Source organism: Dermacentor andersoni, chromosome 6 (assembly GCF_023375885.2).
Source record: "Dermacentor andersoni chromosome 6, qqDerAnde1_hic_scaffold, whole genome shotgun sequence".
In the NCBI taxonomy this organism is placed as follows: Eukaryota; Metazoa; Arthropoda; class Arachnida; order Ixodida; family Ixodidae; genus Dermacentor; species Dermacentor andersoni.
The window spans coordinates 52,152,893-52,165,963 of record NC_092819.1 but is presented as its reverse complement, the minus strand read 5'-3'; the positions used below and the strand labels follow the sequence as shown (position 1 = coordinate 52,165,963).

Genomic DNA, 13,071 nt, shown 5'->3' with positions numbered 1-13,071 from the left:
AAAAGAAGTAAACATTAATAATGGTGTTAATTTCGAGTTTTCTTTTCTTTGGGCCATTGTAAAAATGACGCTTTATATGATAAATTTTGTTGTCCATAGGTGACACAAGGAAGTCAACCTTCCTACCTTCTCTTCATACTCTGTCTCTCTCCTTCTTCCTAGTTTCCGAGTCACTTTCTCCCGACACTGCGAAGTTGCCGCAGCAGCTGTGTAGCCCATGACGTATCGAAGGCCTTGGCCTTTATATAGTTCCAGTCGCAACGATAAAGTTGTTATTCTTTCCCGAACAAAGACAGCCGTCGCCATACAGAGAGAAGTACCGGAAAGTCTGAGCCGACACCCTCTTTCTACTGATTGCCAGTCTAACCGATCGCCAGTTCAGCTGATTAGCTGGTGAACTGATTGCCAGTCCAACTGATTACCAAGCTGAATTGATTGCCACTTGAGAGATCTGCAAGATGAGCACGCTCAGAGAGATATGCTCTGGGTTGCCCCTGGACCCTCTGCCTCCGCCCAGGTCGAGGAACCCCAAAATTGCCCACGCTCCCAATAGAAGTGCTCCGCTCACATCGGAAGAGACCGAGGTACGTCCTGACGTTCATTCTTGTTTTCGAAAAACGAGTCATGCTGCTCTGTAAACCCTGAGGATACACCTAGCTTCGAGGTTTCCTTTCACGTTTTGCCACGCTTCTGTAAACATAGATAAATATGAATGCATAAAAATGTCTCACCGACACACATGTAGAACGAATTATTATAAGCATATGAGACCAATTATCATGAGTTGCAGCACATTGAAGTCTTCTTAACTCTCTCTCCCCCCCCCCCCTCATCCCCTCTGTAATCTGCGGAGACACTGTCTCTTGAAATTGTAAATACGAAGTGTGTCGCTAAGTACAGCGATCATAAGATAGAGTAATATTGCAGTTGATAGTATTGAATTCTCCCTATAGTGTTATTTCATATTTTCTTAACATTCGCTCGCGCTCAAACTTTTGATTTGTTGTTTATTTTTTATTTGCTTCTTTAATGGCGTTGCAGTGACCCACGACCTGCAATATCTTGAAAGGCTGAACGTATCGATAAAAAAAAAGAATTTATACACGAGACCAGTATGGTGCAGCACACGTTTTAGAAAAAAGAAGTAGCAAACATACGAGCACTAAATACTGGAAACAGAGTAAGAGAATCGGTGCCAAAGAAGGCAAACGCAGGCAGAACTTGTGGAAATAAACTGCTTTGTAAAATAGTTTACACCTTTAAGGGTGGAATGATATACAGGACCAGGACGAATTTTTCTTCAACTATGAGGCTTTTCTTTCGAGGAACCCGTATGTGTTTCCTTCGTAGCAATTGCTACGAACGGGTGGATGTCTAATTTCCTTTTAAAAATGATATACAAGCAACTTTGACACAACTTAATTGTGGCAACTTCTGAACATTTTAGCAACACAGGGCCTAACCCTGAAGAAAACAGCAATATTACACCTGCGTGTTATTTAGACGTCTGCACACTTCGGCGCCTGCATGTGTCAACCATGTTTCGGTGAGATTCTCGGTGGAAGCAAGAATCTGACTTCACACGTGAGGTAATGGAAGCGTACTATACAGGGTGGCCCAGCTAACTTTAGCCAAGGTATAAAATTATACCGGAGCCTCCTGGGCGGACGTGACGAAATAGATGTTGTCGGCAACTGCATGGAGCAAGTCACACTATTTGTTTGCATTCAGCTTAACTGCACAATTAGTCAAGGTTAGTTAACCAACTTAGCAAGTATTAAATTTAGAAAAAAAATTGCAATGAAAAAAGCTGTAGAGCACTTTAAGCAAGCATCTAATTCAGCAGCATTTCCCTCTGGCTATATATATATATATATATATATATATATATATATATATATATAAAGAAGAGAGAGAGCGAGAGAGAGATAAGAACCTCAAATTTTGCGGTGTCTCAATGGTTTTTGCGCGGCATTCTACTACGGCGGAGCGGCGACGAATCCTGTGGTGCAATGAACGGAGAAGGCTTAACATTATTGTAATTAAACGTAATGATGCAGTGTAACATTTAGAGACCGAACAAGTAATGGGATCGCCGTCCCTCAGCAATGGTGAAACACTGGGAAAGAGACAGAAATTGCAGCAGAAGCTTGGTATCCAGTTACAGGACAGAAATAAGTGAATGACTTCCAGTTCTTGCAGTTGCAGCTGAAAGCCTTGTCTAAATGTCGACACAGTTGTCCATATAGTCTACAATATTACCGCACAACTGAATGACCGCATGCGCTCAACAAGCAGCACTTCCTTTTCCAAGTGCCACGTCGGCTTTTGGCGGATCCGAAACCTTGAAGAAGATGAACGAACAATTCTCGAACATCGGAGCAAACGTACAGACGCGCCATGAGGAGAATGTAGGATCCGTACGAGCTGATCGAAACGTAATGACAACTGCGATGGTCGCGTTCTGTTCCGTTTTGACGGTTGTTTAAAGATGTCTGTATGCCCATCATTCGTATCCACTGCGTCGTAGACTTGCAACCAGCAAAGTGGACTCGAAAAGGATCATGAGCACCGCTTAAACTCTTTTTCTTGTTTATCAGCACACAGTCGGGGCAGTCTATAGAAAACGTACAGACGTATTCCCATGAAACCCTTGGACAACCATGGGCAGTCAACGAATGTATTGCTTTCCTTTTTTGCATTGCCGGTTGTTGTTTATGGACAATACTACAAGCAAACCATGACGTAAAGATAAGGTGTATAAAGATTGTAGCGTGGGATAGAGAGCTCACGAAAGTGGTTGATTTAAATCAACTGCTGACTTTAGAAAAAAAAAAGCAATTGGGGAGGTCACCTGATTCGCAGAACTATTAACCGGTGACCTATCAAAGTGATAGAATGGTTGCCAAGAGAAGAAAAACGGATTCAAAAGCGGCACGAAATCAGATGGAGCAAGGGCATATAGAAATCTCCACTTGAGCATAGATGCACGATAACGGTGATCGGAGATCTCAGGGAAATGTATTCATCCGGGGATATAATTAAATAGGATAATAATGTTGATGAGTTTATGTTCATTTTCGGATAACTCCAAATATTCTACGAAATGCGCTTTTAGTTATCTTGGTCCAGAAAAAATGATAAGTACGTCGCAAGGCGAAATACACTTCGAATTTATAAGCAGTGTTCTCACAAGAGCATTTTATCGCCGCTCCTGCCCCCCCCCCCCCCCCACCCCTTTCTTTCTTTTTTTACAGCGAAGCTGTTAAGGGTTACTTTCCCCAGTATCGTGTCCGCATGTAGAAAAAAGGCTGTTATCATTAACAATGCCTCCAGCATCGTTGTCTTTTTCCACAGCTGGCTCGTTGGCGCTCCTCGGCAATACCGTGCGAACGCGTTCGTCGCAATCAATCAATCAATCAATCAATCAATCAATCAATCAATCAATCAATCAATCAATCAGAAACACAAAGACGTAACCGATAACTGAAGAAGTCTTCAATGAACCGTCGGGATTTACCCAGTGATAAACACAAGCGCCGCACGGTTCAGCTTCGCTGGTTAACCATCTGCACGGAGTGCTCGGGCTGACAGGTTTTCTTGTCTCTTTCAGACGGCCCTCAAGAATGCTCTACGGTATTTCCCTCAGACACTTCATGAAACGCTTGCGCCGGAGTTCGCGCAGGAGCTTTCGGATTACGGCCACATCTACATGTACCGCTTCGTGCCCACCATTGCCATGAAGTGAGCTGTCCTTCATTACGCACAGTCACAGGGCGGGAGATGCGCGCACGCACGCACGCACGCTCGCTCGCACGCACATGACTATGATAATTCGTGCACGTACGTGTGCGTTTCAGTTGGCATGCGACATATATAAGATATTACGCTAAAGTGCCAACTACACCTGCGAACACGCCCACAGTACGCGCCCATATCGCACCAACGCAAGCGCTTTCGTTGTAGGTATTCTTTTTTTTGTGGTGTTTTACGTGCCAAAACCACTTTCTGATTATGAGGCACGCCGTAGTGGGGGACTCCGGAAATTTCGACCACCTGGGGTTCTTTAACGTGCGCCTAAATTTAAGAACACGGGTGTTTTCGCATTTCGCCCCATCGAAATGCGGCCGCCGTGGCCGGGATTCGATCCCGCGACCTCGTGCTCAGCAGCCCAACACCATAGCCACTGAGCAACCACGGCGGGTATAGGTATTCTTCGTATTGATATTGACGTAAACAGCACCTCGTAAGAAACTCTGAGTTATGTTATAAAGAAAGGACGTTGAAAAAGTGCGCAGCATACATGTTTCTAGCAACGGCATAACAACTAAGTGCATTTCATAAGATTCAATTGCAACTGCAGTTGAACATTACAGTAGAATGTTCTGCTTCTAGAGGGGGAGGGGGGCTAGGATTCCTATGATTGGACGTTCATAGCACGAACACGAGCCCCGCAGAAGCGCGTTGTGTGGTATGTGCGCTCGTGCTCTTGTCGTCCTCCTGCACGCGCTGTGCACGTCTAATCACGATGCCGTTTGTGTCCCGACAAGACGGCGGCCGCATTTCGATGTGGGCCAATCAGAGACGCTGTAGCAACTCCCAGGGCCAATCAGAGCTTTCAAGATGGCGAATTTGGCAACGTGGTGGAATTCGACATTTGACGCCTGGACATGCTTCGTACACCGATCGGGCTATAGCCATGGCAGCGCCAAGCGCTGCACCAGCGCTGTCCGATGCAGCGCGATAATATACAACTGCACAAGTGGATGCAAGGACATTTAAGAGCTGTCGTCATTGTGAAAAGTTCAACGTGCCGCAGAAACCCAAAGAGCTAGTTAATGATCTCAACAAAACAGAGCGAGCTACACTATTTCGTGTAATCTCCTCAGAGCGGCGCTTGTGTTTTGTTCACTTTCTCCTGCCACAAGTGCACCAAGGGCTCACTCTGCATGATTAACGTCCCCGCCTTTCATTTATCATTCGCTTTCTTTATTTCATTTTTTCTTTCTTTCTCTCTTTTTTGCTTTATTTCAATGTCCTGCTATCGCGCTTCTGCTGGCTAAACTGCAACTCGACCAGTTCATTATAACGTCAAAGATTGGGCCAGCCGGTCATACACTTCATTTCAAACGTTACAGGCCGACGTAAGACAATATCGAAAACCGAAGACCGGACGAAGAGCTTGATTTCCGTCTGCTACGTTGCTTTTCCTCAATGCATGAGCACTGTGCGCGGATCGATGGCTGCGATGTCTCAAGTATAGAGCCTGCTTCCAGCGTGCGCTGACCTCTGCGCAGTGACGGATGGGAGAATCAATCAGGAGGCACTGCAGCCCTGGGCGCGGACAGATTGGTGCCAAAGTGACAAGAAGCACAGCGCGATGATCGGTCACAGAGCTCGCAGTGGGGATGAACAGAAAGATCGATGGTGTGTTTGTTTATTAGCTCTATGATAAATTTAGCTTCTAGACAGCCGCCAATCAAAAATATTAGCTCAATGAAACGCAACTGCACAAAAAGAAAGAAAACGAGGGATAGAAAAAGAATCAAAAGGTAACGAAACACAAACCAAGGGAAGAAAAGTCACAAGTTAAGAAAATAATTTGCAAACTAGGAAAGAAAACGACAGAACATTGACAAAACAAGTTTATTGACTCAGAATAAAAGCGTCTAAGAAGAAATTCTATGCGCGAACATGAAGACAGGTTATCATCGAACACAAAAGCTCTTCCTTGGCAAAACGTGGCAATGTATTGACACGCTTACGGGGCGCAGTCCTTCGACTTGCCATTGGTGGCTTTTTTGGCTATGCTCCCCGACATATGATGTGCAAATAAAGATTTCGATTTGGATTTGAAGGGACGAAATTCCATCGCAGCCAGCAGGAATGTCACGGACGATCCAAAGGAGCTCTGCGTAACAAGGGACCTGAGTTTCTCTTATAGTTTCTCTTTCTCTTTCCTGAGTTTCTCTTTCGCTTTAGGATACTTTGTATTTGTCGCTGCTTTATTTTCGCTTAAATTTATAACAAGGTCGCATTTTTGTTGTCGGCTGGATTGCTCGCTAAAAAATCGTCCGTGTTGTTTTCGTACTAGTAATTCATTGTGAAATATGTTTGCCACATTTGGAAGTCTCTTTAGACCTGAATTTGTGTAGTACATACCTACTGAGGAATGGCAAAGGGCGTCTTTAGTTTCTGCCATTCAACTTGTTTGATGTGTTTGTGTTATTTATGCCTGTTTCGCATTTCTCTCCAAAAGCTTGTTTTAGATGGAACCTTAGGCCTTCTCAAAATGTACCATAAGGAAGTGCGTTTATCGACTAAAGCCATAGCCTCGATCGAGCGATCGCCTTCTGGGGTATACGAGCAAGCTGAATCGCTGAACCGCCAGAAGTGAGTGTGACGAAAGCAATGACGTACCCCCTATGAACGCGCGCGCACTTTCACGTCTTACTGTACACGAGTGCAATCGCGGGATACTCGTCGCTCTAGTGGGGAGTGTTACGATTGGCGTGTAGCACCCCGGGCAAAAAGGATGCTCAAAGACCCTGCTCAACCGAAACGGAGGATGGATTCCTAAATTACTATGGCTGTCTCGAGTGGTAGCCGGTCTGGCGGGCGCTCCGCAGTGTTTACAGGCCCCTCTGTGTGCCTTCCTTTCCTTATCTCTACTTTGTTACCACTTTACCTCCCCCTACCCTCTCTCCCCAGCGTAGGGTAGCCAACCGGATCTTTTTCTCTGGTTAACCTCCCTGCCTTTCCCCTTGCCTCTCTCTCTCTCTCTCTCTCTCTGTGTGTGTCTGAGACCAAGGGAAGAACCCTTTTCACAAACTGTGCGACACTAGGAGAGACCCTTTCCGCGAACTGTCCGACTCTAGGGGAGGCCCTTTGCGCGAACCAACGTCGCCTTGAAGAAAGGATCAGCCGCCTACGATCCCTTACCCCGCGGGATGTCGCGAGCGGAGGCAAGCAAGTGCAACGCCGCCTAGGAAAGTGGGAGCAGCCGCCAAGCACCGAAGGGACTCGGTGCATGTCACGTGACGCTGACGCGAGCAAGATCCCGCCCGCGATTTTAGTGGGCCCATTTAAGGGGCCCCGCAATGTACTTCTTAAAATTCATTCACACTCTTCTTCTATATCCTTCACCAACCATTGAATAAACAGTGCAAGTATCGCACTAGAAATCGTCTCGTCCTTGCCTGGTCGCCATGGTCTACCGGACACCTGCGACCCGCTGACAACGCCACGCTGCCCACGCCGGTCGAGCTTCGGGAAACCGGCGTCGCAACAGGAGCCGCACTGCGCGTTTTACGCCAAGCGAAACTGAAAGTGACCCCCCGAAACGATCTGTCGGAGTCACACGACCCCCGCGACCCTTTCCCGCAGGTTCGCGTAACGAAGTCGCAAATTATCACTCCGGCAACACGAACTCAAAACACCGCTTCTGGCAGACCGATAACTGAACGCCTGACGCGCGTGTTCTCTTTTCCACTTCGGTCGCAGGGCGTACCCGATCCACGAGTACCCGGCCAAGACGAAGCAAACCGCCGCCGTGATGCTCATGATCATGAACAACCTGGATCCGCAGGTGGCTCAGTTTCCCGAGGAACTGGTCACCTACGGCGGCAACGGACAGGTGTTCTCCAACTGGGCACAGGTAAATATATAAATAAATAAATTACGGGGTTTTACGTGCCGCAACCACGGTTTGGTTATGAGGCACGCCGTATTGGGGTACTCCGGAAATGTGGACCGCCTGGGGTTCTTCAACGTGCACCTAAATCTAAGCACACGGGTGTTTTCGCATTTCGGCCCCATCGAGATGTGACCGCCGTGGCCGGGATTCCTCGCGCTTAGTCGGCACAGGTAAGCATGTGATTGAGACCCTCCGGTCTCCAGGAGGGCACACTGGAGCGAATAAATATCATAGCAATTACAATAGCAACTATTGCTATATAGCTGAATCAACTACATAGCTGAAGCAACTAGCGCAATATAAGTACTAATAATGCGAAGTATTATATAAGAAGGTCTGGGCAAGGTCGGGCAATGACCTTCAAGTTTTCGGTTCACCTTAAAAAAAATAACGCCTTGCATCCGCCAAAATAATCCAACAATCTTAATCTAGACCCTGTAATGTGTATAATATTGAAAAAATTACGAGGGTGTGTACATTAGTTAACTAAATAAATTTAAATTAAAACTCAATTCTTTGGTTTTGTGAGGCGCGTGAAGTGGTAAGCTAGCTTAGGAGTTTGAAAATAACCAGTCTGTTTTATCTATGCAGTAAGGGTTGATTTAGGGTGAGTCACGTGATCGTACGATAACTCTGGGGTCCTGATTCGTTTGGGAACGAAGGCCATATCACCCGCAACAAAGTCCGAAGCTCCACCCCCTGCACGTCTCCGGCACAATGATTGGACGCCGGGTTCCACTCGTCACCTTGCACAGCTGCTCCTGCTCTCGGACAGCAAACATTCCTGGACCAAATAAGCCTTGCTTCTACGTCATGCGCCAGAACAGCCAGGTATAGGCAGTGCTACGCTAATCTAACGGAACAACAGAAGCAAGGTCGTTTATATCGCCAACACGATAATAAGGAGCCACTACATAATATTTCGCACCACGATAATTGCCCTTAAGGGAGATTCGGCTGTATCGTTTTCTTCGTGTGCGTCTAAAGAAAGAAGATTGCGAGCAAGTTAACAGACTTGCACGTTGCATTCCCTCATAGCCTAGTCAATTGCACGTTAACTCGCTTGCCCACATCGTGGTCATTCATTTACATATCGCTTCGTATTGGCGTGCTTGCAGTTCTGGCTGGTGATGAACTACCTGTCCAAGATGGACGAGTCGCAGACGCTGGTCATGTACTCGGGCCACCCTCTCGGCGTGTTCCCGTCACCCCGGCCAAGTCCTCGAGTGGTCATCACCAACGGAATGGTCATCCCGAACCACTCTTCGCGCGAGGACTACGACCGCATGTTCGCCATGGGAGTCACCATGTGAGCAACAGCTTTCGCACGAGTGAACAACATTAACACACTCCTTTATTCCAGGCTTGTATACCTATTAGCATAAGAACACAGGGAGTGCTGGCAAAAATATATGCTGTTATTGGTGCCAAGCACAGTTAACGTATTCCGTAAGCGATTACGAAACTGTGGAAAACGAAGTTAACATGGCACAGCAACCTATTGCTGCGCAAATGATGTTTCCGGCTATCACTTGTTCTTGTAGTGCGATTTATCGGCCGAGATTTTTTACAGCAATAAGCTCACGGGTCCTCAAACTGCCCCGTAGCAATAGTGTAATACGTGACCAGTGACGCCTCCTCATTATTTGGTAGGCGAGCAATCATTGAAAGATAAACAGTTGCGAGTTTCAGTAACTATCCGTCGACCTCATTGTGAAACTCCTCTTCCTACGGCATTTTTCACCGCATCACGGCCCACTTCGTGTCCAACCAACCGTGCCCATACATTCACAGTTCCTCGTGCTGAACCTGAGAGACAGTAATCAAGTATCACTCAGGCGTCATATCAAGCAACAATTCTCCATCAGAAGTGGTTCGTCCGAACCATCTCCATACAGAACACTGCGGTGGCGAGCAATTGCGCAATGCAGCGCTTGATTCTGCCGCACAGCCGCGCAACCGCTAAGTCTCCTCTTGTCACGTGCCTTTTTTACGTCCCACCTCGCCAGTTGCTCCACCAACACGTACCTTCCTATATACATCTCCGAAGGCTACATTGATCCTTACGTTGATGTCGTATTAAAACCCTTGTCAGGACACTCGTGGTGCCACTATATCAGGATCGACTCATCGACGCCTTCGACTACACTGCTACCAGGACCGGCCCGCACTACAAATCCTTGCGAGGAGACGTCATGCACTGGGAGTAAGATCGGTCCGCTCGGGCATTTACAGTACATCAGGGATGGGTCCGTCTCATAATGCGTCGACACCTGTATTTGGAGCTGTGGAATGATGTGTGCAATGCTAAGTTCTTCTTTAAAAATCAATTTAACTGTACCGCACAACGTATGGAAAAGCCAGTTTGCCTAGGTATCTGGAAGCTTTAAATGACGAAGCATCGTGATATTTACGTTAAAAACATAAATGTGGATGTGCACACTCGGCAACAAATGTTCGCGGATCACGGGACCTGAGTAAAAAAAAAAAAATCTCCACAGCCCTACAACGCAGCCTGGTATTTGCATTTCTAGCATCCACTGTAGTATATGCGAGCAACGTTGGGATGTGCGCCTTTACTGGCTACTGTTGCAGGCTGCTCGAAAACTCGACGCTTTCTGAGATCCAGTTATCCGTAAGCTTTTGTGGTCGACTGTGTGCAAAATCGGTCATCCATTGCGCAGTCTGTGGCTTGTTGAATCGCAGTAATAATTCACTATTACAGTGACAATTCAGACTAACGGCTTACTGTACAGCTGCTCAAGAATATTTGTGTTTCATAGAATAACGCACTTGCGCTGAACTTTTGTTGCATTTCCAGGTACGGGCAGATGACTGCGGGCAGCTATTGCTACATCGGGCCGCAAGGAATTGTTCACGGAACAACGGTACATTGTTTCAACAGCAGTAATACCTATACGGCGACTTCTGTATGACCTATTGACCTTCTGTATGACCTATACGGCGTGACGACCTAAACGCCAGAAGTCGGTAAAGCTGCTACTGAAGTTATTAAGTTCAAGCGGCCTATTAGAGACATTGATGCTTCCGACCGTTCCCCATCCATTGTTTCTTTTTTCGCGTGTTTGCTTCCTTTCTCCGCGATTGTTTTTGTCTTTTTTTGTCTCCTAGCCCTTGTCACGGTGTAGGGTAGCAAACCAAAACTTCTCTTCCGGTTGACATCCCTGCCTTTTCCATCTCATGTCTCGTTTTCGTTCAACAACAGTACGGTACTAGCTCGAGTAGAGGTTGGCAGATCTTACAAACTTGAGTAACGACATTCATCTGCGTCCTCGTTGGCAGCTTTAAGCCCTATGCGTTGGTTTCCCCGCCCTATTCGTCGTCATTCGACCACATCCTAGGATAGACGTTACCTACCGACATAGGCAGAAAAGACCTGGCACAAGATCTTACACAGAAGATCTGAAACTGACACCTAATATTAGGCGCACTCGGTCACCTGTTTTTATAACAGATCCGAGGTCTGTCCGCATACGCGCAAACATATTTAAGCGTCTTTTCCTTTAGATAACTAACGTATTGTTACCAGAGGTCGCACTCCCAGTACTCTTGCGCCGATTGCAGATCACTGTGATGAACGCTGGACGCAAGTATCTCAAGATCGACGACCTCAGAGGAAAGGTGAGCGAACGCACACTTAATGAAACTTTTGTTACACATCGGGGACTTTTTTTTTAGCGCACACTTTAGCATGTTATGCATGAAACATCGTGTACAGTCCGTCCTTCTAACACCCTAAATTTCTTGTGATTCGGCCATTTAGTGGTTCAGCAGGGTATTTTTTTGCGGTTTAGCGGTTAAGATGCAGACCCTGTTGCACAAAGTGTTGGTGGTGTTGGTTACGTTAAAGGGCCCCTCAGCCCGCCTCGTAGGGGATTTCTCATGTATAAACTTGAATTTGCAAAACGTCGTCACGGAACCATTCTGCAGCAATATTAAAAAGCAAAGTTTTGTCATAGCCTATAGACAGAAGCAAATGAAACCTCAAAAGCAATAGAGCGAGAAAGCGAGCTATCCTCTTCCGCACGCTATAAAATAATTTACACCCTTTAAGAGTGAATAAGGGTGTAATTATGACCATAACTCACAGCCGTATACCCTTTTTGGGTGGTGTAAGAGTGTGAGTTATAGACCGATTTCCACCCTTATTCACGGTTAAGGTCGTAAATTGCGTTACAATGCAGAAGAGTCTTTTTCTCTCATTGCCTCAACCAGCGCCCGCAAGCACCAAGAGTGGCATTCCTCTCCTGCCGTCACTCATTCTGGAGCAAAAGGCCCACGTGACGTTGACGTCACAACCACTACCGCCGAGGAACGCCGTTGAGGAAGCGTTCAAACGCAATAACTTTCAATTATTCAAGCGTTCACTACATCCAAAATAAGAAGGGTAAAGGGCGGGACGCTTTAAATGTTGTAGGTGGTGTCGACTTTGCATTGCTCCTTTGGGATTTTAGTCTATCGGAATCATGCTAACAAGCCTGAACCAACTCGAAGCCGTATAGAGAAATCACATCACAGCTAAGAAGGAGAAGAAAGGGCTAACCACAAACTCGCAAGCTATATGCAAGACTGTATGCCTTAATTTTCAGATCTTCGTGTCATCTGGTCTCGGGGGCATGAGCGGTGCCCAGGCGAAAGCAGTCGTTATCGCAAACGGCATTGGAGTCATCGCAGAGGTATGTATGCATCACCATTCACCGTGCGCCATGTTCCGTTTTAACGCAGAGCGTTATTTGCCTCGGAACAGGCATTTTGCGGCGTGAAGGCAGCTTCCTGTCTCGCCTGATTTCCAGACTCTTCAAAAAAATTAAGATGTTGCATTGCATGTAAAAATGTGAGGCCTATTGGAGCCTCGAGCTATACCTGCTATACCTCCTTCTGCATGTTTAACCAAGTGTGTACGATCCCTCGGGCAGAAAAAAAAAAGAAGTTAGCATGCGCGGCGTAAACAGAACGGAACGAACAACCCACGCGTGTTTCCTGCTATCACGGACTGTCATGGGATGCCTAGCAAGTGGCAATTTACCTAAATTACGATGCCTTCTTCCAGTTACTCAGGGACACTGCTCTCGACTACTCTAGTCGCTTGCCACATCGGTGTGCTGTTGTACTACGTGTGCATGACGCATTCAGTATATCGACCACGTCATCCGGACTATCACGCTGCGCATGTAATTAAATAATGTTTCTCTCTTTCCTACCTTCAGTCTTTTCTCTCGCGTCCTCAAAGCGCAGCTGCATTTATAGATCTGTAGCTTATAAGTGACGCTAAACAGCCACGATCGAGTCACAGTATACGTACGACCTAAAAGTGTCCTACGCGAAGTTAGCTGACATGCTCAGCAACAGTGCTG

The 13,071-nt window shown here is 46.6% G+C and overlaps 1 protein-coding gene across 1 annotated transcript in view; it reads left to right on the top strand.

The window, feature by feature from the left end:
- Positions 1-301: 301 nt before the first annotated feature.
- Positions 302-13,071, top strand: part of LOC126522911 (urocanate hydratase-like) — a 45,538-nt gene continuing 32,768 nt past the window's right edge. The window contains exons 1-7 of the mRNA XM_050171754.3: positions 302-584; positions 3,614-3,744; positions 7,504-7,657; positions 8,815-9,005; positions 10,518-10,584; positions 11,282-11,338; positions 12,307-12,393. Coding sequence (XP_050027711.1) covers positions 459-584; positions 3,614-3,744; positions 7,504-7,657; positions 8,815-9,005; positions 10,518-10,584; positions 11,282-11,338; positions 12,307-12,393 — 813 coding nt within the window. The 5' untranslated portion in view covers positions 302-458. The remainder of the gene's footprint in view (positions 585-3,613; positions 3,745-7,503; positions 7,658-8,814; positions 9,006-10,517; positions 10,585-11,281; positions 11,339-12,306; positions 12,394-13,071) is intronic.